Source organism: Mus caroli, unplaced genomic scaffold, assembly GCF_978045245.1.
Source record: "Mus caroli unplaced genomic scaffold, Mus_caroli_1 scaffold_1, whole genome shotgun sequence".
Taxonomy (NCBI): Eukaryota; Metazoa; Chordata; class Mammalia; order Rodentia; family Muridae; genus Mus; species Mus caroli.
Genome location: NW_028227256.1, coordinates 171,668,221 through 171,695,879, shown reverse-complemented (window position 1 = coordinate 171,695,879; position 27,659 = coordinate 171,668,221). Strand labels below are relative to the sequence as shown.

General features: G+C 38.6%; 1 protein-coding gene across 1 annotated transcript; it reads right to left on the bottom strand.

Moving 5' to 3' along the window:
* Positions 1–10,484: 10,484 nt before the first annotated feature.
* Positions 10,485–26,694, bottom strand: LOC110289449 (pyrin and HIN domain-containing protein 1-like). The gene is made up of 7 exons (XM_021155656.3): positions 26,405–26,694; positions 19,982–20,263; positions 18,546–18,682; positions 17,163–17,402; positions 15,537–15,950; positions 13,558–13,746; positions 10,485–12,384 (listed from the first exon to the last, which is right to left on the bottom strand). The coding sequence occupies exons 2-7, from the start codon at positions 20,241–20,243 to the stop codon at positions 12,364–12,366; spliced, it is 1,263 nt and encodes a 420-aa protein (XP_021011315.1). The 5' UTR covers positions 20,244–20,263; positions 26,405–26,694; the 3' UTR covers positions 10,485–12,363.
* Positions 26,695–27,659: the final 965 nt, after the last annotated feature.

Here is a 27,659-nt window from a genome sequence, read left to right as displayed (position 1 = left end):
TTTCTGCTTCCCTAACTAATGCAGTCTCTGGTCCCGCGTGCAATTGGATTGGAGCAGAAGCTGTGTTCCACTCTCCAGAAGTCTTAAGATCCTGTGGTGGGTGTTGTGGGTAGCTGGTGAGTGTCAGCCGACCCTGCGCCCCAGCTGCCCCGGTGCTTTTCTGATCGGAAGAGGGTTGTGGCCCTATGTAGGCCGGATTTCTCTCTCCCCAACCAGAGCAGTCTCAGGTCCCGCGTGGTTGGACTGGAACAGAAGCTGTGTTCCACTCACCAAAAGTCCCAAAATCCTGCGGCGGGGGTCGTGGGTAGCTGGCGGGTGTCAGGCAACCCTGTGCTCCCGCTACCCCGGCACTGATCCGGCCGGATGAGGCCTGTGGCCCTACTCAGGCCGGTTTCTGCTTCCCTAACTAATGCAGTCTCAGGTCCCGCGCAATTGGATTGGAGCAGAAGCTGTGTTCCACTCACCAGCAGTCCCAAAATCCTGCGGCGGGGGTCGTGGGTAGCTGGCGGGTGTCAGGCAACCCTGCGCTTCCGCTACCCCGGCGCTGATCCAGCCGGATGAGGCCTGTGGCCCTACTCAGGCCGGTTTCTGCTTCCCTAACTAATGCAGTCTCAGGTCCCGCGCAATTGGATTGGAGCAGAAGCTGTGTTCCACTCACCAGCAGTCCCAAAATCCTGCGGCGGGGGTCGTGGGTAGCTGGCGGGTGTCAGGCAACCCTGCGCTCCCGCTACCCTGGAGCTGATCCGGCCGGATGAGGCCTGTGGCCCTACTCAGGCCAGTTTCTGCTTCCCTAACTAATGCAGTCTTAGGTCCCGCGCAATTGGATTGGAGCAGAAGCTGTGTTCCACTCACCAGCAGTCCCGAAATCCTGCGGCGGGGGTCGTGGGTAGCTGGCGGGTGTCAGGCAACCCTGCGCTTCCGCTACCCCGGCGCTGATCCGGCCGGATGAGGCCTGTGGCCCTACTCAGGCCGGTTTCTGCTTCCCTAACTAATGCAGTCTCAGGTCCCGCGCAATTGGATTGGAGCAGAAGCTGTGTTCCACTCACCAGCAGTCCCAAAATCCTGCGGCGGGGGTCGTGGGTAGCTGGCGGGTGTCAGGCAACCCTGCGCTCCCGCTACCCTGGAGCTGATCCGGCCGGATGAGGCCTGTGGCCCTACTCAGGCCGGTTTCTGCTTCCCTAACTAATGCAGTCTCAGGTCCCGCGCAATTGGATTGGAGCAGAAGCTGTGTTCCACTCACCAGCAGTCCCGAAATCCTGCGGCGGGGGTCGTGGGTAGCTGGCGGGTGTCAGGCAACCCTGTGCTCCCGCTACCCCGGCACTGATCCGGCCGGATGAGGCCTGTGGCCCTACTCAGGCCGGTTTCTGCTTCCCTAACTAATGCAGTCTCAGGTCCCGCCGTAAGTATATTTTTGAAGCATATTCTGTGTAATTAAAGGTAAATATTGTGAGCCAGAGTGTAATAATTACAATATTTCAAAGATTTGTAAATAGTACAATGACATTTTGAGGTTAAGAGCAAAATAGTCCTATAGAGCACAAGAAAGCAATATTCCTCATGTCTACAATATACTGATTTTTCAATAAAACTATAAACACAAAGGAAAATATAAAAGGACATTGTTCTATAAATACTACTAGATCAATTAGATATCGATGTTAAAAATAATGGGCCTCCTCTATAAGTCACAAAGTTAAACAATCTATATCTGTATCTGTATCTGTATCTGTATCTGTATCTGTATCTGTATCTGTATCTGTATCTGTATCTGTATCTGTATCTGTATCTGTATCTGTATCTATATCTATCTATATCTATAGTCTATCTATATCTATATAAAAATTGGCTTAGCCATAAAAATCTCAAGCTTTAAAATATCCCATTGAATACTGAATAATTTATAACTTCTACTTAGGAAATTTTTTCCCTCAAAGACACTAAAATACAAATAGTCTACACAAGGTATTTGCTGTTGAGTTTAAGCTTTATTGCATTTTGATCACATAGGATACAATAGTGATTTAAATTATTCTAAAGTTTTCAGGTTTGTTTTGTATCCCATTTTGTTGTTGTTGGTGGTGGTGGTAGCTAAAAGTGTGAAGTATAGATCTAGTTCCGATGAACCTCCAACTCTTTTCTAAATCTTACCACCAGAAAAAAAAAAATCAAGGAAAACTAAAAAGACAAAAACCCAAAGCAATTAACTTTCAGGATGATATAGACTAACAATGTCAACAATACTACTTTATTCACTTGATGCACAAGTGAATGAAGACCATTTAATGTGCTTCTTAAATCAATAAAACCACAATAAAATCACTATGAATCTGGGACACCTTTGAACACATATGCCCATTGGTGCCCAGGTTGTGTATGGTTGCAATAATAGATAATGCAGCCTGAGAGATAGATGCATGTTTTGACTGATGTTCCCATGACACTAGACTAATGCTGGGGTGGAAAATTAATTTTATGGTTTATATGGATTAGGAAGAGGTTAGGAAACTCATTGCTTCATGAGTCAGCTTCCCAGCTTTCGCTTTGTCAAACTGACTCAACCAAAGTACGGGGCAAGAGATACTTGTTTCCCAAAGCAAAATCAAAACCAAAAATAATCAATACAATATACCTCCTCCACAAGACACCAACTCTATTCTAATAAACCCTGAGAAGACAAGTTTAGCAGAAACACATGACAAGGACTTCAAAATACCGATTGTGAATATGATCAAGGACCTTAAAAAGAATATGAATAAATATCTCATGGAAGACCAGGAAATTACATATAGTTGGATTAAATATGAAAAAAAAAGACAGGAAAAGAGAATAAAACAAAGAGATAGAATCACTAAAGAGATGGAAAGCTAAAGTAAGACTCAAAATGAAAAATTTAGGAGCAAAGCAGAAATCCTCACCAACAGATGAAAAGACATAGAAGAGAGAATTTCAGGTCTTGAAGCCCAGATAGAAGCAATGGATATCTGTGAAAAAAAATTTAAATCTAAAAGAATCTAAACACCATGGCACATCTAGGCAATCTGGGATATCATGGTGGCAAAGGAAAAAAAAACTATTCTAATAGATATAAAGAAGAATAAGTAATCCAGTTGAAAGGCAAAGACAATATTTTAACAAAAGCATAGATGAACTGCTGTGTTAAAGAAAGTGATGATTATCAGGGTGCAAGCAGCATACTGAACATGAAAGAGACAGGACCAGAAGAGAAACTCTCCATGTTATATATTATTACAAACATCAACTGTTCAGAACAAAGTAAAGATATTAAAAGTTGCAGTGGAAAAAAACTAAGTCACTTACAAAGGCATACCTACTAGAATGACTCCTGACTTTCAATGGAGACTCTGAAAAGAAAGATCAGGGCAAATGTTCTACAAACTCTGAGAGACCACAGATGTCATTCTAGACTGCTATTCCCATAAATATTTTTATATATTGCCACATCTAATCTAACCCCTATAAATTAAAGCTACAAGTTAACAATAGAAACAACAAGAATATGTATATGTAACACAATCTATGAGAGAAAGAAAGAAAATATTTCACCATAAAATTTTTAAAGTAATTTCCCACTACAAATACAGATCTATAGAAAACACTACAAAACTCCAAAAACTTCACTATGAAAGCTCAATATACCCAATATAATACAAGGAATAAATAATCCAAGACGAGTTCCTCAAAAGAGGAAAAATCCACTATAACAAATAATTAATGAAGAATTAATTAAAGAATTAACAAATGTTTTTCAGTAATTACTCTCAATATTAATGGTCTCAATTTCTCCAATACAAAGACATAGACTAACAGATTAGATTAAAAATCAGAATCTATCTGCTGCATTAAAGAAAAACATACTCTACCATCCAAGATTCTACCATAAATTTAGGGTAGAAAATAGAAAATGGTGTTCTAGATAAATGGTACCAAGAAGCAAGCCAGGTATAAAAGCTATTTTAATATTTAATAACAGAGACTTTGACTCAAAATTAATCCTAAATAAAAATGAAGGGTATTGTATAATCATTAAGGGAAATCATACAAATTATAAGCCTTAACATTTATGTACCAGTGGTATTCGATTTAATTAAAAAACATACTATAGCTAAAATTATGTATTGAGCCTAACACAGTGATAGTGAGTGACTTCAAAGTTCAACTCTCACCAATAAACACGATATCCAGACAAAAATTAACGGAAAATTTTTGGAGTAAAGTAATATCATAAATCAAATAGACTTAATAGACATCTATAGAAAATGCTATCCAAATGTGAACAACTATACATCCTTTTCAGAAGTCTATGGGACTTCCATCAAAATTTACCACATATTGGGACATAAAGCAAGCCTTATCAGATATTGAAAACTTGAAATAACACCCTGCATTTAATTTGACCCCCAGCGATTGAAACTGCAAGTCAACAATAGAAACAACATCAAATATACAAACCTGTTGGGGCTGGCCTGTGGCTCTCATGTCCGCGTTCGAGTCTGGGGGCGGGGGGGGGGGGCATCTTGGAGCTGAAAGAAAAGGAATCTAGTCGGAAGAGAGAGAGAGAAATGGAACCAAGACAGGATTCTGATCAAGGCTCAACTCTAATGGCGTAGGACATGCTTTATAAAGGAGAGGGGAGGCCCATTCCCAGTCATGACAAGTTTCTTGTGAAGTTGTCAGAACAGCCTTTTAGCAGGAACTCACGAAATTCACAGTTCCAGTTCCCAGATAACTCTGGAAGATCTTGGAGAACCAGTTTGGCCTCAGGAAGGTAGCAGGCAGTGTAACATCAGAGGTCAATCTTAGGTGTTGAGATGACTTAGTCCTTGATAGTGTCCGATTTTAAAGTTCCCAAGTCTGAGGTGTCTGACCCCTTTGACTCTAAAGCAGTGGTTCTTAAACTGTGACAGTGACACTTTTGCAGGTTATCCCATCAGAGATGATGAAGAACAAATTTTACCTAACAAGGAGATCAGAGATACTTGATTATGCCATCATCTGGACTGTAGACAGATGTCTAGGCATAGAAATCAGCATCTGAATACAAAATATACAAGACCAACCCCAAAACATGGGTTTGTGCAACCTCCTTCAGCCTAGCCAGACTGGTTCAGAACCACTGCTCTAAAGGCTTGACCATTATCACGAACTATCCTAATGACCTTAACTGGTGGGTTTTCTTTTCTGTTTCTTCCCTGACTAGTCCGTTGATCACTGTCATCTTTACTCCTACTCTCCCCATTCTTTCCTGACAACTCTCTCAAAATATCTAGCTGTCTCTTCAGTTTCCAGGAGTCTGGCCACCTTTGCAGTTTAGCCTGGTGACAGCAGAGATGCCACTGCTGTATCACTGTCTCTGCCACTACTGTCATCCTGCTGCTCTGCTGCTCATGTAACCATATATGATTATATATGTTTGTTCTCATATAACCAAATCTGCCCTCACCACTAAATGTAGCCAAGAAGAGAAGCTAGACAGAAGCCTATCATTGGGCCATTGTACTTCTCTAAGAGCCACAAGAGTAGAGGTTCTTCCTGCTCCCTTGGTAAACTTGAACAGCATCATTATACAGCCAGAGAAGAGTGTCTGCATCAGTTAAAGTACACTTCATCCACAAGTGAGGGTTTGTCTGTATCAAAACCACAGGTGTTCTTGGCATCAAGGAAAAAGTGCTGTTCCTCTGGCTTCTGTGAAATGGTTTCCGGGTCAATGTTGCCCAAGGCTTTTGACAACAAACTCTGATACCCATTGTTTGTCAAAGTCTCCTTGAGGCTGTGCTCTCAGAAGCTAAAACCATGAGCTGCAATTGTGTAATCTTCTTCAAACATCTCTAGCATATTCATTTGATGTTGGTATAAGGTCAGTCTGAATATGCATTTGGCTAACATGTCAGCCTTTTGGACAAATGGTCAAGGAGAGTAAGGGAGTGCCCAGGAACTGTTTTTTAAAGAGCCAAAGCTCTCAACCCTTCAGCCCATGTGTCCATTTAAAGGAAAAGGTACTCAAGGGGGACAGCTTGTAATAAAAACTTGGAGAAATTATCATGAACAAAAATGGTGATTTTTTTTATCAGAGCTTTTACAACACTGGACTCATACACAACTCCCAGGAACAAATAATCTATCTATCTATCTATCTATCTATCTATCTATCTATCTATCTATCTATCTATCTCCATTCTTATTTGGTGTCAGTACCCAACTCAGTAGGTAGCTTCATTCCTAAGGCATATGGTTTATATAAAATTGTTTAGTTAACCATGAACAAGGAATCAAGAAAGAACAAGCAAGAGAACCAGCTAGTGGTGAGCTTTTTCTTGTGGTTTCTTGTTGGAGTACCTACCATTAGTTCTTGGCCTAGCTTTCCTCATTGATAGACTGTAACCTGGACGTGTAAGCCAAAAAGACGTTTTCCTTTCTAAATTTCCATTAATCAGCATGTTCTTACACAATAGAGAAGAAAGTAGAATACCAGTGCTATGAAATCAGTGATATGGGGATTAGCAGACTTAGAGTTCATTGAAGTTGGACCCCTCCCTCATGGCTAGCTTTGGATCCCATGCTTCATTTCACTGGTAATCCTAGAAAGGTGAACGTAAAAACTATTTTTTCTTAGGGTTTTAAAATACTATATGAACATGTAGAGCAATTGAGGATTTGTAGAGGTCCATTAAAGGAAATCCACTTTTTTTCTGGTTAAAAGGATGGCTAAATTATGCCTCTGTCTAGGAATGAAGAGATGATATTGTGAAATGCATTGTATAGTGTTTGTTAAGGCCTAGGTAAAGTATTAAGGGCTATATGGAATGTTAAGGCTTAGGTAACTGTTACCCAGCTAGTCTGGCATTTTGTGCTGTTACTATTATTGTAAGGAAACTTTCTCATATGTTGTTTCTGCTCTTACTAGGAAACTTTTCTCATGCCTAAGTTGATTACAATATTCTGTGCCCTTGGAAATCAATCATGACAGAAGTCAGTAGAACTGCTTTGTATAGTTTTCTACAATAAGCTGGGACATGAACCAACCACAGAGCAGCACTTTCTACACCTGTGTATAAACTTTTATGATATTTGCTTTTGTAAGCTGTCCCAGGGATGGACCTCAACATAAGAGGGATACCTGCACCAATATAAGAAACCATTTGAAAAAAGACTTTCATTTTGAGTAGGGTTGAGTCAAGTTTAAGTCCTAAGACCTCCCTGGAAACTGACATCCTACTTGGGAGAAAGAGACATATAATTCATGTTGGTGCTATGTCTAAACTCCATCCCCACAGTTCCTGACAGCAGCCAGGTATGCTCCTCCCCACAGTTACCTGAAAACATCCAGGTAGGCCTGGCCCAGTATAAAAGGGGCTGCTTGGCCTCTCCTCTCTCTCTTACCCTCTTGTTCTCTTGCATCTTGCCCCTTTCCCTCCTCTCTCCATGTCGCCATGGCTGGCCTTGTCTTCTCTACTCTCTCCTTCTCTTGGCCTTTCTCTGCCTCTGCTACCCTCTTAACTCCCCTCCCCATGCCCTAAATAAACTCTATTCTATAATATACCAGTGTGTATGTGGTCTCTCAGGAGGAATGATGCATTGGCATGCTGAGTCACCCCCTTCCCCTACATCCTACCAGAACATATCTTAATAGCTCTTTATTTTTTTATGATCACAACAACTCACATCATGGTTGACAATTTAAGACACGAATGTTATACAAGACCTATCTTGCTTGACAAATTAAGCAGTGAATGTTAGTCAAGGCCAACCTCTGCCACAGTTGATACCCCAACCAATGGGAATAGGATACGTTTACAACAAAGACATGTTCCTAAGGAAGTCTCCTATCCCTAAATTCGATTGGTTCAGTAACTTTTCAAATATGTTTGTAGATATCACGGTTAAAAATTCTTATAGGAGCTTTACTCAATGTCATGGTTTAGCTACTAAGCCTGGAATGTGACCCTGATATATCAGTCTTAGGTTGTGGTGGTTAATAAATTATCCCTATTTGACTGAGATTTGTGATTGAATGGTTTTTGTGGTGATTCCCAGACCCCAACAGTATTGTTTCTGAAATTAAAAATTAATCCATTTATTGTGAGGGTCTCTACAGGTGTCAAAGCAGACTGTGATCCAGAAAGAGGTGAGAATGAAAACTTCATTCAGATTAACTTTGTCAGTCAACCTGGATAAAACCACAAGGAGTCTGATGCCAGATATTTTATTCCCAACAAATTTAAACACAGTATAATTTTAAAAAAGAAGGTTTCCTGGATTAATACAATACCTGGAGCACAAGAAAGCATGGTTATGTTTAAACTCTACTCAAGGCACATACCATTTCTTTCAAGAAAATGAGTTATGAATAGATGTGACCTAAATTAGCTTAAGGGTCTATGGAAGAATCTGGCCTAATCTTGGGCATGCAGGCAGTGTAGAGGTCATTTGGACTGATGGATACCTCTAGTCCTGGTTGTGGAAGCATGGGGAGACCATGGCTGCAAGGGTCATATAGATTACTAGCTACCTTTGGTTCTGGTTGTAGTGGGAGTTTGCTATGTCCTAGTCCAAGAGAGAACACAGATCACTAGATTGTTAATCAGCTCTGATTCCCAGATTCTGAATGGAAGAACATGTTTTACATACTTTATTTTGAGAGGTCAATCCTGTGTACTTAACATTCATGGTATCCCTGGAGATGTGTGGACACAAGGACCTTTGTGCTCTCAACACATCAGGGCCGTTAAATCACCTGACCAGGATACTGCGTCTTAGAAATCTGATTTACTTGATGACATTCAAAGAAGATGGGAGACTATTTCTTTAATGAGAAGAAAGACTTGTACTTACCAAAATATGTTCCTTGATTCAGCCACTCATATTGAACCTACCATGTAACATGGTGAAGCCTACCCATTTTCTATGTTCTTTATAAAACACATATTTCCTTTTTTCTTTCTATCTTTTTACTTTGGACAGAGAGCCAAAGTCTAAGCCCTCTCTTTTCCTGACACTCTGAGTCTTGAACTGCTTTCCCTTATGCGCTGAAACCACCTGTTTAATATCCATGGCTGTACATGTGTGATTTCTTGTACCTGAAATCAAAAAGGTCTGGGCTTTTCTTTTTATTTTCTCCACCTTGCCCAATTCTAGCTGCTATCTAGATTTACAGAATGCATGATGCTTGATTGTTTTTCTCTGAAACGCTCATGAAATTGTCCTCAAGCTTCCTTTAGAATCTGTTTCTAAATTATTTTATTAACAATACTGAGAACTCCCACATGAGCTTTTATTTCCTAGAGTGGTAATGAGAGCAGCAAATTGTGTGAATAAACACAAATATTCTGATGTCATTTTGGAACTATGTCTTTGAGGAAAACAGAAGTAAGATGTTCTTTCAGAGGCCCATCCCTGCTCGAACCATGAAATTTTGAACATGTGCAGAATACTAGCCATCAATACTCTCTTATGCAGTGGGACTTAAATCCATTCCAAATACAGTTTGTTACTGTTTTAAAAGTAGTGCCACTATTTTATCAAATGTTATACTTTTTCTTTTGCCTGAACATAAAAGAGAGCACAACAGGTGTAGTGGACTTTCTATTTTGAGTGGGATAAGTTTAGAAAGAGAGGAGATTGTGTCATCATGTGAACATCAGTGGGATCTAAACCAGTTCCTGCTTACTGTGCCCAGGTATCTTCAACATCATTGTTCTCATTTTCATGGAATAGCATTGAAGACCATATTTGTGAATACATTTTCAAATTTGTCACAGTTATATTTCTTTCACACCTACTAGGGTAATACCATTCTTTCCTACTCTCTTAGTTTGTTTTGTATTTTTATATGAGGATGTCACATATCAGGTAATTTGTAATAAGCAGACATTTATTTCTCTCAGTTCTGGAAGCTGGGAAAACAAAGATAAAGACTTTGGCATTTAGTGAGGTTTCTTGCTGTATCCTTGTTACAGGATGTGCTGTGTAGTTCTATGTCAACTTGGCACAAGCTAGGTTATATGAAATGAGAGAACCTCAATTGAGAAAATTGCTTTGTAAGATACAGCCATAGGTCTTTTCTTAGTGCTTGATGGAGAAGGGCACAGCCCATTGAGGGTGATACAATTCCTGGGCTGTTGGCCCTGAGTTCTATAAGAAAACAGGCTAAGCAAGCCAAGAATAACAAACCAGTAAGCAGCACTACTCCATGGCCTCTGCATGAGCTCCTGCATCCAGGTTCCTTCCCTGAGTTCTTACCCTAACTTCCTTCATTGACGAATAGTGATAGTCAGCCAAATATCACGCCCTGCCGCAAACTTGCTTTTGTTTATAGAATTTCATCACAGCAGTAGAAACCCTAAGACATAAGATATTTGTGTGCTCAGGTTCTTGACCACTTATTAAGAAATTAAATTGAACAATCATACAACTTTCAAAGTAGGAGCAGACATTTATTTAAAGTCATGGAATATCGCAGGTTAGGAAGAAATATGAAGTCAAAGTGAATAACAGGCCACATAAATGAAGATACTGAAGCATAGCAATTACTGTGGTGTTAACATTATGGAGTTCAAGAGAAGTAGGAGGTTGATTGACCAATTTGGGTATCATAGGATTTTGTTTATTGCATAGGTCCCTTTCCATGATGCATCTAATATTAATCAGTAGCATATACAATAATATATAGGCATAAAATTGTAAGTAGGAGACAGTTTGTCTCATTTATGCAGTCAAACAAGTCTAGGCTGGATTAGGCTATCTCTTGTAGTATCAAGGTGTGATCTGGGATATATATCACTGAAGAATTGCTAAAAGAATAATCTACTTCCATGTTTGAAACATATATCTGAAGCCAGATGCACGTGAGCATTCTAGGTTGTTAATTGGTTTGTAGGTACATTGTTCATAGAGGGGTTTGTTTGCATAGTGTTTGAAAGTAAGTCTCTGAAGCTTCCAGTTCATTGTTAGAAGGGGGTTGGTTATATGCCCCAAGCCAAGTGGAGTTCCAGGTTGCTAAACTATACCCTATGCTTGATTGATTTCTTCTCAGGTGGTAGTAATATAAAAAAATCCAAGAAATCAGTCCTCAAGACCCATTACTTTGTAGTGATATCAATCTATTTATGAGAACTGATAAAACCCTTATGACTTTCGTACATCCTAATTAATCCCATTTTCAAATGTCAGTCTACTGAGGCCTTTGCCTACACAAATTTCCCAAGGGGTCAGAAACACTTATATCTTATACTTATCTTGTTATAGCTGCTATTTCTATTTTTCCTTTGCTCCTTTTCTCCATGATTGGTCATCATTGCCCAGTGTCTTTATTGATACTGATTATAAAGGTAACAGGATATAGATCCACTTAGGAGGCAACACCTTGAGCATGTTTGTGAGGAATTTTTTTTCCATAAATCAATTTGGGAATTCAGCCTAAATGTGGGTGACAACATTCTACTGGCAAAGTTTGTGAACTGAATATAAAAAGAAAGAGAGCTCTCCTCAAGAGCATACAATTGCTCTCTGCTTTCTGCTCTGCAATACAATGTGATCAGCCAAGGCACTCTCATCTACCATTAAACTGTGAGCCAATATAAAGCATCTCTCTCAGTTTCTGTTTCTAGATATACAGTCATGACAATGAGAGAGATAATTAACACTGCAGGAAGCCTTGACTGAGACTCATTTGGTTTATGACAGCTTCCTCGTGGTCTCAGGATTTCCTTGACATTCTTTCACCCTATATTCAGAGGTGAGATTCTTGCCTGTTGCAAGCAGTACAATGTACTCTGATCATCCACTTCTGGAAATTAATATTTCAAATGACTAAACTCTACAATGTACTCACATTGACTCAGGGAAAGGCATAGGAAGGACTGCATCACTTCTGAAGACATTAGTCTCCACAACTGCATTCCAGTCTGCATTTCAGCCTCCACATGCTTTTTATTGATGGCTTGATGTTTCCGAGGATGACACAAGCTGTTCCTTTATGAGTAAGGCTTTGTCTTTAAATAGCACACCCAAAACATAAGTGAAAATATTTCATGAAACATGTTTATTCCACCTTGGTCTTCAGACCCAGTTTTAAAGCAACTGACAAATGCAAGAAACTTGTGAAGTACCTGAAGTTTGTTTCATTCAAAGTATAAACACTATAAAATCAAATTATGTAATAAAATGCTAAAACTGTAGAAAGAATAAGCACCGTTTTCTAAAGCAAAGAGCTTGCTTTTATCAGTTGAATGACATTTTTCTGTAGTTGGAACAGGATCTTATCTGTATAAACATCAGTGATGTCCAAGTCCACAAAACAAGAATTAATGCAGTTTCATGAAGGAAGCAGGACTGAGTGGTTGTTTCTCAGTTCCTAGATTTGATGACCTTGAAAAAGATAGTAATGACATTAGATCAGTCTTGGTGGAGCTGGTTATACACTTCCCCCCCTTTAGTCACACTATCTGGTCTCTGTGTGCCACTTCTATATTGTTATTTCATCATCACCTGCCTACTTATGATTTTCTGCCCCTGTGGTCACCTTTTACTCTTTGGCTAGAGACCACAAACATGCATTATTTTTTATTTTTTATTTATTTATTTTTTTACTCTAAACCAGCATGGATGAAGGTGGAAGAGAATGATCGTTTATGGAGCAATGAGAGAGAAGAAGGTGTAAGACCTAAAGGCAAGGGCTCTTGAGTGGAGGGCTTGTATTTGGTAGGAGAGCAAGAAGAATGTACAAAATGCGTGCCCCAAACAGCTGCTGTGGGAGGGTTTAGAATGTTGACTCATGGTCCTGAGAACTAAGGCTCTCTGAAAACATAACCATGTGACTCAGGAGGCGAGCCCTTGTATTTCATTTGTTTGCACTATAATCTTAGCTTTGTTTTAATATACAGCCAGTGCTGCATGGATCTTTGTGTCAAGGTGACAAGAACATGGACTCTGGAAGCTTTGTGGAGTAACTTGTTCTGGGTATTCTTGGCAGCTTATATGAGCTGTTGTAAGTTCTGCTTATGACTCTTAGTGATGTGCATCAATTTTATGTTGTAGATGAGGAGTTTTACTCATTTTGAAAAGAAACCATGTAGACAAAATTTGAAACATGTCTCTTAATCAAAGCCACATTCTTATCAGATAATCTCTCTGCTTGCATAAAGTTAATACTTTCATTACTTAAAAAAAATAAATCAAACAAATAAAAAAACTGACTGTTTTGGAATTGGGCTGGTTTAGAACTCACTATGCAATCCAGGCTAGCCTCCAACTCATACATATCAACCTGCTTGAGTCTCCTAAGTGGTGGAATTAAAGGTATCAACTATGGTGTCCAGCCCATAATATAATGACATTTAAGAATCTTTCTGAATTGCCTTTTTTTTATAATTAAAATCATCATAGTTTAAAGGATAAAAAGGATATGTTTACATATATTAACTGGGAAACTTACTTTTCTTTCATCTCTTGAATTTTCTATGCTATAGCAGCACTGAGTTTCAGTATAATATCCTGAAAGCATGACCCTTGGGAAGGAGAATGTTCCCCTAGAGCACTCACCTGCATGTTACTGTGTGATGTAGATCTCAGCCATGCTTTTTCTTCATCTGGGGTCAGTTCAAAGCATATGAGTCTAAGTTTATCTCCAGGATTACAAGCAATATTGGTCAGTCGTCCATAGACCTCCACTTCCATCATCCCTGTACCATCTCCTATCTCATAGCAAATGTAGTACCCCTTTTCTTCTTTCTGCCAAATAAATTAATGCTATTTCCGTGAGAAATGGCCAGACATTGTCACATCTATCAGAATTGAAGGGTATCTGCAGAACCTTGCTGCTGACAAGAAAAAATAGAGCTATAGGTTGAGATACGAGGCAGCAAAACAGATTATGGGTTGCAAATCCTGATTTGTAAACCCCTTTCAAGCTTTTCTTATAGCCTGTGATGCCCAGTCTTGGTTGTCAACTTTACCACACCAAGAATCAACTAAAACACAACTGAATGCAAAGGTAAGGGGTTATCCTTGATTGGATAATTCAAGGTGGGAAGACTAACCCTAATTCCGGACAATTTGAGCTCAAGAGACCCATTTCAAACTTGGGTCACCCCTTCTGATGTAAGCATACAGAAAAAGACCTGGAAGTAGGATGCTTCTCCTTTTTACCTGTCTGCCCTCACACTCACAGGTAATTTAATCTACTCTGCTGCCGAGTCATTCCTTAACAGTTATTAGAACCTACTTCTTTGGGGATCCAGTGTAGGTTGATGACAATCTAGGATATCCAACCTTAAGGAATGAACAACTAAACATAAGATTATTGGATTTTTTTGTTGTTGTTGTTGTTGTTGGGAGATACCCATTCTTTGACTAGCCAGACCATAGCCTATAAGCTACTTTACTATCTCTTTTTAGTATATATAGATTTATTCTATCAGTTCTCTTCCTTTAGTGAACACATACCTATGTTTGCTGCAGCTTTCCCCCATAGGAAAAATTGTCTTAATTTTTACTGCTATACCAGTAGAGGTTAAATTTCTTCAGGAATTTACATAAGAAAAGTGAAAAAAAATCTGTTTATTTCTTATATAATTTCCCATATAAAGATAAAAAGACTTCCTTGGTTATTTTTGTGTAGAAGAAATACTGTTTTGAGTTTTCATTGACTGGATCCACATTTGTGTGACACACACATTTCCTAATCCCTGCTGTGTCAGTTTGTACTCCACTCAATTAATTTTTGAACTCTATATCTATTATACCTGCACATTCATTTAAATTAACTGCACAGAAATGTCTGGAAAAACAAAAACAAAAAAATCACTGTTTGTGCAGGTGCACCTGTGTGTGAGAGCATAAATACACACACACACACACACATACACACACACACACACACACACTATGAATTTGTGATTTGAAAGCATTTAGGTCTGTTAAGCATAGATAAGTGGAACTAAAAGACATACTCTTTCATTATTTTTCTATTTCATTATCTCTATTTATAAACTAAGAGATTAAACAGCCTTTCTTATCTGTTACATTTATATCTCTTATGTTTTAAAGCAGAGGTCATTCTCTTAACTACCTTTTTGGCTAAAAGTAAAGAATAGAAGACAGGGAACCCTTCAGTGATGCACTGATCAGATCCCAACTTTTTGCACCAGCTCCATTTGGGGGCAGATGGGTTTATTTTGATTTTTGTTTTGGTTATTACAGCCTGTGTCATCTCTCAGGACATCAACTCTCAAATTCTCCTTCAAATTCTCACTAATATAGGAGGTAAAGAACTCAATGAAGCAAAATTTTAATGATGCAAGTATTGATGTAAATGCACAGTCTATGGATGTCTATGAATAACCACCATTTCTTGGCAAAGCTCTTTCTAAAGCAATTTTCATCATGATATCCCAGTCCTCAATACTAATCAAGAATGCCTTGAGTTCTGGCACTCAGTAAATTGACCGATAGCATCTGCCAACTAAGATTGAAAATTAGAGATTGCAGAAGAAATTTTACCAAATAATACAATAGCTTACCTTATGTACAGTAAACACTCCATTCACAAATATTCCTCTTCTCTTTGAGCAAAGATAGTTGATTTTAGGTGTTCGAGTGGCGCTTTTCCTCAGTGAAAGTGGGATATTCATTGGTTCGCCATCATTTACCTCTGACACACTAGATGCACTGTGTATATTTATGAACCCATTGCAGCCAAAATAGTTTGAGATGGTAAGGACCTTATTTGGTATGAACTTCTCCTTCAGGACAATGTCAAACACCTTTACTCTAAAGAATTCTGTTTCTGTAGCCACGGTGGCATGGAACATCTTCTCTCCTTTCGTGTCATATGCAAATGGTTCTGTTACTTTTAACACCATCACTTTTTTGGAACCTTGCTGGTGACCATTTTCCTCAGAAGGCTCTTTGGGTACATTTTTCAGTCTCTGTCTCTGCATAGAATGTACACATCAAAAATGATACCATTAAGGCAAATAATTAGGTAGAATGAGAAAAACAATCTGAACAATAGCTGGCATGATATAACTTAGTTCTTAGAAGAAATGGAGATGTGGGTAATAATTTCAGCTTAGTAGATACTTTCATACTTAGTAGATAAGGCTATTATATGTACATTTCCCTAGTATTAACAAATAAAGCCAAGCTAACTTAAATAGTAGCTCCCAGGATGACATCAGTGTCTGATAAATAGTATACAGGACTTAAGGAATGACTATCATACACTTTCTTTAGAAATGAAGGACGTTTAGTTACAGGTGATATCAGTATGCTTTGCAGGTACAGAAAAGACTGGAAACAGCCTAAACAGGGTTATCTTCATAGATTCCTCATGCAGGGTTTCATATAATAAAATCATTTATGCCTACATTGATTGCATGATTGTTAATTCAACAAATATTAACTATGTTAATATTTTTAAAAATTGTTTTCTGTGAGAATGAGTGTAAGAATGTTCGTAGATGTGTGAGTGACAGACAACACAGGACAAGCTGTGGTGCTAGTCTTGCCTTTTCACCTTGTTGGAGATAGGTCCTTTCTTTTTCACTGTGGTGTGTGTGAGGTATGCTGGCCTGTGAGCTGCTTGGGGAATCTTGTGTGTCCTCTGATCTCTCCATTGGAGCACATTATGGTTATAGAGATGATTGCTACACTCTCTGGTGTTTACTTGCTATGCTCTTAGGTTTTGTCAACTTGATATAAACAAATGACCAGAAAGAGGGAATCTAAACTGAGAAGTTGCATCCATAAGACTGACTTGGCAACCAGGTTATAGGGTATTTGTTGTTATTGCTGTTCTTGTTGTTTTGTTGTTGTTAATGACTGATGTGGAAGACATAACAGTTCTCTCTGAGTGGTGCCATCTCAGGTAGATGTTTCTCTATTATATAAGAAAGCAAGCTCAGCAAGTAAGGGTCTCCTTTCTGGTCTCTGTTTCAATTCCTACCTTCAAGTTCCTGCCTGAGTTTCTGCTTTGGCTTCCCTCAATGAAGGCAGCTTAAACTGAAATAAACCCTTTCCTTCCCAAGTTGCTTCTGTTCAGAATGCTTCATCACTGGGAAAGAAGAAAGCTAGTACAGGGATTAATGAGCTTGTCCAAGGTTGCAATAACCATCTGTCATTCTATTGTGAAAACAGAAAATTACCTTGGCCAGTGTTGCTAGAGGAACTCCAAGTGCCTGGGCACTGCTGGATGCTGTTCCTGGAGACACTGGAGATTCCAGAATCCTGCTGGGTGGTCTTGTTGGAGTTTCGGGGGACTGAATGGTGCTTTGTAATGTTTCTGAAGATATGCTGCTGGTCTGACCACTGCTGGATGCTATTGTTGGAGAAATTTGAATGGCTTGGTTCCTTCTGGAAGCAGTTGGTAAAGATAACTGAGCAACCTGGACAATATGGGAGGGAGTTGGAAGGCATTTGAGAAGTCAGGGGACTGAGGCTGTTGCTGCAGACACCTGATGAGTCAGATTCTGGCAAACATATAAGATGGCTCTGTAATCTCCTGAGGTATTTGTGACAACAGTTCAGGATTTCTGGTGTCATCTGTTAACATTAAATTTTTTAACTGACCATCTAAAAACTCTAGATAAATTAAACTGCTGCCTACATAGTCTATTGCCATCAAAATGACTTTATAAGGGCATACCCTCCCAAGGAAGAAAAAAGATTTATTTAACAGAGGTTTTGATATAAGCATTTGATAATAGGGTGAGTGATTTAATCGCATGAAGAGATTGTAGAATCCTAGGTTTATATGGGTTTGCTTTTCCTTCTTTCAGTGATCCACATCTCTTTGTCTTGATAACCATCAATTTTCTTCCTTTATTGTGTTAGAGACTAGACCCAAACTCTTATGCATGCCAAGCTCCTCTCCTACTTATTCTGAACCCTCCACTAGTCATGGTTTTCAGTGTTAAATGAAGCACAATCATTTTCGAAAAAGAGATTCAAGATCCTTTAGAACAGCATCCTTTAAATAGAAGATCAGAGGTAGGATTGCCTCACACTGGTTCAAACAATTCATTTACATCACTCTTCAGTGCATCATCGTGGTGACAGATTAGCTGGTCTATATTTAGAAAGTCCAATTTGAGGTTCAATATCCACTAACAGGCTTTGGAAAGCAATGTCTTTAAACTGACCACATGTAAACAATGTATAAAGAAAAAATAATGATTTAGCCTGTTTTATATTCCCATATTGTGCCTGTTTGGGTGGGATGTACCATTGTGGCCTGTGGGATCTGTGGGTTGAACATGGGCCTTCAGCATGGCACTAAGCACCTTTACTTGCTGAGCCCTCTTGCCTGCCTAAGTAATGATTTTATATTTCCATTGTAGAGAATTACGTTACATAAGTTACAGCATGCAGTAGTTCAGACACACGAATGACCAGTAAATATAAAATTAATTACTTCAAATATCGATTTTTACTAGGTCCTATGACTCGATGGACAGATAAATATTCACTTGGTGGTAAAATGGGGAGAGACCTTAGTAGATTTTCCACTGGGATCTTAGCCACCATACCTGTGTGTCAGGTGTACTCCTCCCTGATTCTGGTTCTGCATCTTCATTTGTGGTGGACATAGGTTGGGAAGTACTGGGTTCTTCTTGCCTTTGTCTTTTTACTGCAGTTTTCCTTTTCCCTGTCCCTTTCTTTTTAGCTGATGCAAAAGAGAAAAGACAGTAAACATTGGGAACTTTTCTAAGAGAACTGAAGTACACCCTTTGCTCTCAGCTCCAGATTGTCTCACTGTGCTTACCTCCTTCTGCTAGAGAAGTTTCCTGTGCCCATACAGTGGCCAAAACTATGAAGTCAGGCACAGGACAGCCTCTGGGTTTTACTTGTTCTCCACAAGGAAAGTTGGTATAGTTTTCCCATTCTGGGGACTTCTATGTCTATCAGTCAATCCCTGCCCCAACCCTCTTATTCTACAGTCTATTTCTAAGAATTTAAAGTTTAGGTCTGGGGAGATGTTTCAGTGGGTAGAGCCCTTGCTCTCAAACATGAAAACCTGACTTTGGCTATCTAGTGACAACTCAAATTGCCCATCTAGAGCCTTTAGGCTATACAGGAATATTCTAGCTTGCCTGTTTAACAGAAAATGAGAGCCTCGCATTCAGGAAGAGACTTTTTCTCAAAAACAATATAGAACACAATATTGGAAGACACCCAGTGTTGATCACTGGCCGCTAAATTCTACTATGACAATAACCATTGACAAATCATCCTCTGTAGATGATCACTAAGAATTAGAAAATCATTGAAAGAAATGATCTGATTGGTGATATGACAAAATTCTGCTATTTACCTTGACTTTCTACCTTTGTGTCTGTTTGATTTTAATCTATTAATTTGATTATTGATTGTTTGTAGGGTTTGATATTGAGTCTAGCTACATAGCTACAGCCTGGCCTTTAACTGAATATCTCTGTGTTTCATCTTTCACAGATGGGACCACAGATAGGACATTTTATGACCAAATTAATAATACTTTTTGTTTGTTGTTTGTTTAAAGCCAGGTGACTTTAAAAGTGGAACCACTTATCATTGAGAAGTAGACTTTAGTGTAATTATTTAATTTTTTTTGTATAACAGATAATGTTGAGTGCCTTAATGGAGCATTAGCATTAATTAACTTAAATATTTTAAAATAAATATCCCTAACTTTATTTTGTAATTTTCTCACCTTTCTACAGTAGGGAGAAGTCTCATCTCCCAAGAGCTTCTGTGTTTTTATTTTTCAGAATGCCCCCAAAGATATCCAACCCCAAATACATCAAAAATCTTTGCAGGAAGGAAATTTTGTCAGATGTCAATATTTTGACACCTGAAATGTTGACATTTCTATACATCCAGAGGCACACACCAAAATAGGCCATGTCACTTATGATCACTGTGGAGTGAGCACATGTTTGAAAAAACTAAAGAAAGGGTGACATCCAGGGTGTTCCCCTATTACCTTTTGCCTTCTCATTTTTGAGTTTATTAGCAATGTCTCCAAGTCCTGGAATCTGCTTATATAGTTTTATCAGTTGATCCACTCCAGCATCTTTTGGGAACTTGTCTTCCATCAAATCAGCAATCTTAACTCTGTCATACTCATCTTGCATTTTATTTAGTTTTAGTTCTTTGCTCAACAAGGACTTAACCATTCTAAAATCATGGTCATTAATACCCATTAATCCTGTCAGAAGAACAATTCTCTTGTATTCATTCACCATCTTTCAAATTATGTGTGAACCTAAATGAGAATAATAGCATACAGAATTATACACATTTACATACAAATTCAAAAACAAGATACACCCAGGTGAGTGAAAGACCCATGCCATAGTGTTCACAGTTGTCTGTATGAGAGAGATTGTGAAATGGGCTATTTTGAAAAATGAGAGCAGAATTAATCCATTAATAAACAAGCCCAGAAAATTCTTCCCTGTTAACAACAGTATGTAGCTTAGGTCTTTCATGATCTGTGGTGGAAGAATATTGAAATAAACAGTTGCTGCAGTGTTTAGAGTATGGGCTATAAGCATTGTCTTAGTCATTGTTCTATTGCTGTGAAGAGACACTATGACCACAGCAACTCTTAGAAAAGAAAGCATTTAATTGGGTGCTTCATCCATCATCATCATGATAAGGAGCATGGCAGCAGGCAGGGAGACATGGTGCAGGAAAAATAGCTGCTAGTTCTACATCAGGATCCATAGGCATCAGGAAGAGAGAGCCACTGGACCTGCCTTGGGCTTTTGAAATGTCTAAGCCCACACCCAGTGACATACTTCCTCCAACAAGGCCACACTATTCCAACAAGATTGTACTTCCTAATCCTTTAAAATAGTGCCAGTCCCTAGTGACTAGCAATTCAGATCTAGGAACCCATGTGGGGAGCATCCTTATTCAAACCATCAGATATGTTGAAATTCTGGTTGGCCTTTCTAGTAATCATTGATGGTGGAGCTTATCTCTGGATGTCTGAAGCTTGTAGGTTCCCTACACTCTTAACTGGAATGGATTATATGCAAAGGGGCTGCATCCTCTCACCATATAAATGTATATTGGTTAGCTACAGCACACAACCCATGCTGGGGGCACTGACTCTTGCCCACTTGGTTCTAATCATCTCTTATTGGCATTCTGTTTCTCTTGAATCCTCATCTCAGGGTCCTCTGTGACCAAATGATTGTTACTGTGATGAACATCTACATACTTTTAAGAGTCAGGTCACAATATTTATTGGGTAGAAGTATGCCAAAATTGCTTGGATTTTTTTCTCCTTTCTGTTTGATGTCTTTTGATATCATTCATCACTCTTATTTGTTTATAGAATCTGTTTTCTGTATATAAATGATAAATACATTCAGTTTAAATCCCTTGATGATCCCTCAATTTGTTTTTGTTTTAAACCTTACTCCTTAAAATCTTCTGGGAAGCCTCAAATGATCTGTCTTTGTATTTGTGTTCTTTTATTCTTAATATGAGAGGCCTGAGGGTCTACAGCCTTCCTGCACCAGTCCTGCTTTGTGATGTAGCTAAAAAGAGTTTCACTGCCATTTATTCATTTCTTTCTGTTTGCTGCCTATGATAACTTTTAAGAAAAAAAAACAATATGAGCTTTTGCCTTCTGGAATGTTCCAGAATTCCTGAAAGAACATTATTCTGCAAGTCTGGATCTGATTAGCCATTTGTGTACTTTCTGGGTGACTCCGAATAGGTTCCAAATTAGCTTAAATCTGTAAATACTGTGGGTTAGGGATTATGTTCTGTATATCTTTTGTATAATTGGAATGTTACATTTCCTGGACCTATTCATTGCTATTCTTTGGAGAAAAATTACAAGCATCATGTGGCTGAAAAGACCCAGAGGATGAAGGGAAAGTCCACTCAAAGATACATGCTAGTTAAGATGACTAAAGATATTGAAGAATGTGAGTGTCCTGTAAACCTTCAGACATGAAGATGGCTATCTTAGGGTTTCTACTGCTGTGATAAAACATTGAACCAAAGATGCTTGGTAAGGAAAAGACTTCAACCGCCAGTTTCTTGCCTTAACATCCTGTCCTGATTTCCTTTAATGATATGCTGTAGTGTACAAAATAAACTCTTTCCTCCTCATGCCACACAGGGATGTTGTTTACTGGCCTGCTATCCATAGCTTGTTGAGCATGCTTTCTTACAGGATCCAGAACCACCAGCTCAGGGATGACACTTCTCACAGTGAACTGGACCTTCCATGTCAATCAAGAAAACTCCCCACAGTCATGCCCACAAGCCAGTCTGGCAGATCCATTTTCTCAATGAAGATTCTGGTTTACAAAATGACTCTAATTTCTGTCTAGCTGACATGAAAGTAGTCAGTCCAACTAAATCACTTGCAAAGATTCGAGGACAAGGTTAAAGCTTATTCTCAGCAGAAACTTTGCCTTGAACAAGAATGTGTGAACTTTACATATCACTGCTCCATGATGTAATAAACCAAAGAGCTTTAAAAATAAAAAAACTTTGATTTCTTTCATGACTTGTGACAAAACACAGCTCCAAAAGATATGATTGTGACATGTCAAGAGGTATGAATAATTTGTATGCATCCCACTTACATGGGAACCATCACACTTTGTTCTTGACAGACTGCCTTGATTTTATGGTAATGATCCCTATCAGTGAAGTTCCCAGTAAAATTGTATTTAGGAAATAGGTATTAATATACATCTGCAGATACCACATTCTGGATAGGAAAATATATTCCTGCTTTTATAAGGAGGTACCTTAAACTTGGCATAAATTAAAATAAACAATGAAACAAAGCCTGCAAGTAGTATCTTAAATTGATAAATATGACAGCTTCAAAAATATATTGTCTAATACTGCCAGCTTCAGTAGTTTCAAAGACCAAAACCACAAAAAACAGATATTAGAATTATTTGTGATGAAGCAATTGTGAGTAAAGTTGGATTGCCTTGCAGTAAAAATTTAACAGAAACACCAATTTTACTGGTCTTGCCTCTGCATTACAAGAGAAGCCCAAGTGAAATAAGAAAATCAGGAAGAATAGCTGACTGTTAGAGCAATGGAAAAGATGTAACAGTTCACTAACAGTTTTCTTTAAACTATAAAACATAGCTATAAAGAAAAGACAAGGAGGAGAATACAGAAGTATCACAAATGAAACAACTACAGCAGAAACTTTTTTTTAAAAAATGGTATTATGAGCCTGAATATGTATGTCATAGTCATTTAAGTAAAAGCTTTTGTTAAATTTTATTTAAGATATGTTGCTCTGGTTAAGTCAATGATAACCAAGCTATAATCTGTAGAACCACACGAGGTAGGCATAGAATAAACAACTTGAGCTGTTGTTCTCAACCTTCCTGATACTGAAACTCTTCAATACAGTTGCTCATGTGGTGACCCTAACTGCAAAATTATTTTATTGCTATTTCGTAACTGTAATTTTGCTACTGTTATGAACTGTAAATATCTGTTATGCAGGATATCTGATATGCTGTATATCTGATATGCAATCCATGTGAAAGGGTTGTTGAAACCACCAAACATGTCCCACCCACAGGTAGAGAAACACTGGATGGAGTGAAGAGATAGATCTCTTTAGGAAATGACAATAAAATAGATAATTATGGAATGGGACTTGGGACAGGAAGATCAAATGGGGAGGGGAAGAGGAGAAGGAGTTATAGAAGGGAATATGGGGAGAGAATATAAAGTTAAAGGACATTTGAGTAGTAGTATGGAAACCAAATACAGTAGAAATCTCCCAAAATATTATATATATGAAGGCAGTCTAAGTGGAATTTCAAATTAATAGAAGAGACAGAGTCCCACCTAGGCACTTCTTGTCACCATATGAAGCTTTCATAACTGGAATTGGGTTACACTTAATTGAGTTGTTGTCCAAAGGGTCCCCACAGGAATTCCCAAACAGCCCAGGCTTTTGCCAAGACTTCCGGTTGCTCATCACAAATGGACAAAAGGCCCCAGTGAAGAAGATTTCACTGTCACAACTCTGAACATAGAGATGTCTGGCTGGTGCCTACATAAAGCCTCACCCCCACTTGCTAATTTTGTTGGTACAAAAAGATATTCTGCACACTAACAAAAGAGAATTATAGACACCAACCCAGGCATACATCACTCTTTCATTTGCTTAAAGTTTGGCAGTTGTTGTTTTTTTTCTTTGGGTGTAATTTTATTTTATTTTCTTGTTTTGGGGGTTTTGCTATAAGCTTTTTGGTTTTATTTTGAGGAAGAACTTAAAGTTGGGTTGGTAGAGAAGGTCAGAGGATATGAAAAAATTTGGGGAGTGGAAGAATTGTAAAAATATTTTTAAATTTAAAATTATTTTAAATAATAAAAATATAATATAATACAAATTGATATATATAGCCATATGTTATTAATAAACCTTATTAAATAATAAGGGGAATTTTTAAACCAAACCATTTCATATTGTAACTAAAAAAAAAGTCATTTCATCTATATTATATTTAAGTTGATTTAAAATACTACAAAATGAAAACATTCCTACAAATAGTTGATTTATCTAATAAGGTGGAGAGCTTTTGGTGCTGTCTATAGAAATTTGGCCAGTACTTGTCACTGGGCTCAGAGGAGGAAGTAGGATCAGTAAGAGCATTGCATTTGGGCTGATGCTAGGATTGAGGTAAGCACAGTCAAGGAAGGTGTGACTTTCCTTTTGTTTCGGTAATCCCTAGAAATGATGACTCAGGATACTTTGTTTATTGCTTTGGCTGATTCCTACCTGGTGTGATCTCTTTGTTCATAGCCTTTCTTGATTACTTTGATTTAAGAACTGACCCTGTTCTCTGCAAGTACCTAGAAGGTATAAAAGCTGACTGGTAAAAAATAAACCTGCTTTAGCATCAGCGCTGGCTGGTGTAATGTTATAATATCTAATTGTCTTTTTCTTTTTAATCCTCCCTCCCTTGAGACATTGTTGACTGACTAAGCTGACTTGCTTATAATAATAATAGAAAGACCAGAATATCATGGTACATTTAGAAGTACATATCTATGGAGACTCTGCCAGAGCCTGACTAATACAGATTGCAGATGCTCGCAGCCAACCACCAGACTGAACAATGGGACCCCAGTGGAGGAGTTAGGGAAGGACTGAAGGAGCTGAAGGGGTTTGCCATCCCATGGGAAGAACAACAATATCAACCAACCAGAGCCCCCAGAGATATCAGGGACTAAACCACCAACCAAAGAGTATACATGAAGGGAACTGTGGATCCAGCTGCAAATGTAGCAGAGGATGGCCTTATTTGTTATCAGTGGGAGGAGTGGCTCTTGGTCCTGTGAAGGCCCAATGACCCAGTGTTGGGGGATGGCAGGGCAGGGAGGCAGGAGTGGATGGGTGTGTGAGGGAGTACCCTCATAGAGGCAGAGGAAGAGAGGATGAGATAGTTGGTTTGAAGAGGGGAAACTGGGAAGGTGGATAACATTTGAAATGTAATAAAATAAAATAAAAATAAAAATAAATAAAAAAAGAAGTACATCTCTTGATTGTTAAAAATAAGTAAAATCTTTTGCAGTGATTTAGAAAGTTTAGCTACAATAATTAATAAACTTAGCGAGCCTTGTCAAATGTTCACAGAACTTTGAAATCAATTAAGAGCTTCTATCCAAGTCCTCTGCCATGCTACATATATTCTTCAAACTGTTCTATAAATGTGCAAGATACATGTGTTCCAATTAACTTTCCATCACTCTATTACACTTCACCATTAGAGAACCAAAAGGAAAAGAAAACAGCCAAAACCAATTTTCCTGATGGTAGAAATTAACAATAATGGAATTACCACCTTTAGAGAGGTGTGAAGAAGAGAACAACACAGAATGTGCTTGGGAAATGGTAAAACCATTGTGTGTTTATATATTATGAACCTGAGAAACTTCCTAGTGATAGGATACTAGAAAATTCATTTCATGTCCAGAGGCACTTTTCATTCACAATAATTTTTCATGTCACTATCTTGGCTTTTTCCCACTCACCCACAGCTCCCATGAAATCCCAGATATACATGAACTCCCTATCTGAGCTAATTAAAGCCTTCACATTACCCACTTATTCAGATTTATACTTAGAAAGTTCATTAAACAATCTAAAATATGCAAAATGTTTTATTCTTAGCTCATTCCTCTGTGGTGGAGGACTAAAGATGTCTGCCATCTTTTTGAGTGACTGACCCTAATCCGGCTGCTGTGGGCTCACTGCTGAGTGCAGCAGGCACCAGATCAGCACTGCCTCCTCCACAAGAACCAGCAAAGGTCTTTTCACTGTCCTTGTTGTTTTTACAGATGTAGCCAATATCTACCATATCTACAGAAAACAGGTAGAACTCACCTTGCTGGATGTTTCTCTAAGGATGTAAAGCTGAGATGTTCTACAGGGCAGGACTAGAGGCTTCTTCACTCTTCTTCCCCCTCTTCTCTTTTGTCTTTCTTCTTCTTAAAGTTTGTTGGGGACTGGGAGGAGTTTGTGTGTGTGTGTGTGTGTGTGTGTGTGTGTGTGTGTGTGTGTAAGAAGATAAACCAATAAATCTCTTGGGAACTGGAAAATGTAATCTACAGAAATTCTCAGGTTAGACTCACTCCATGGACTGAGGCTTGCTGAATGTCTCAGCTGGGTGTTGTTTTGTGGGCAGAAGAGCTAAGAAATAGCATGTTCTCCTCCCGGCAGAGTGCATCGCTTTCGATTTCCTCAGAGACTGAAACTCAACAGTTTTCTTCCTGTATACCTTTTAGTCACCATAAGAAAGTCAGAGACAGTTACACTCCATTGATAAGTTTTGCTTTTCTTACAAATCTTACAGGTACAAGAACCAAATATAAAAGCTCTGTATCCAACAAACTCACAAGGGAGTCACCAGGAATGTGCTCTCTTTTGAATAAAGATGGACTCCCAAAAGGCAAATAAGTCACCAGGTCACTTTCTTTCCTGCTCAGGATGCAGATGGCAGCAGGAGAAATTGGCAATTGCTAGCTGCTCTTGAATGAATTTCAAAAAAGAAAAAAAAAATCTGAGATGAAATTGCTTTTGGTTTAAACACTTCACTTCTTTGTTAGTTCCCTGAACTTTCCAGAGTACCAATGTTGTTAAAAACATACGACTCCAAACTCACATAAGCAGAAAGGATTTTGGCTTTAGCTTTCCTCTTTTCTGTTACTCCTCCTCCTCCTCCTCCTCCTACTACTACTACTACTACTACTACTACTGTTAATTTATTTACTTTTAAAGACAGAGTCTCACTGTGTAGTCTTGGCTGGTCAGGAACTAACTCTGTAGACCAGGCTCACTTTAGGTTTAAATCTTTTACCCAGCTTTGGAAAGTAGTATTCTTTAACTGGTGATTGCCTTAGTTAAGAACTTTTAAAAACATGCCATCCTTTCATGTTTCTATCATTGGGAATTGCATTACCTTGAAGTACTTCTGAAACAATGTAGATGACTAGAAACTGTGGATTTGCTGATTAGATGCCATCTTCACTAGTTTCTTAGACTACATAAAATACTAATTATTCCCAAAAAGGAGGAAGGGGAAGGAAAGCCAGAGAGAAGCTTTTCTTGCGAGAGCTAAGGCACTGGACCTGTGGTGTGT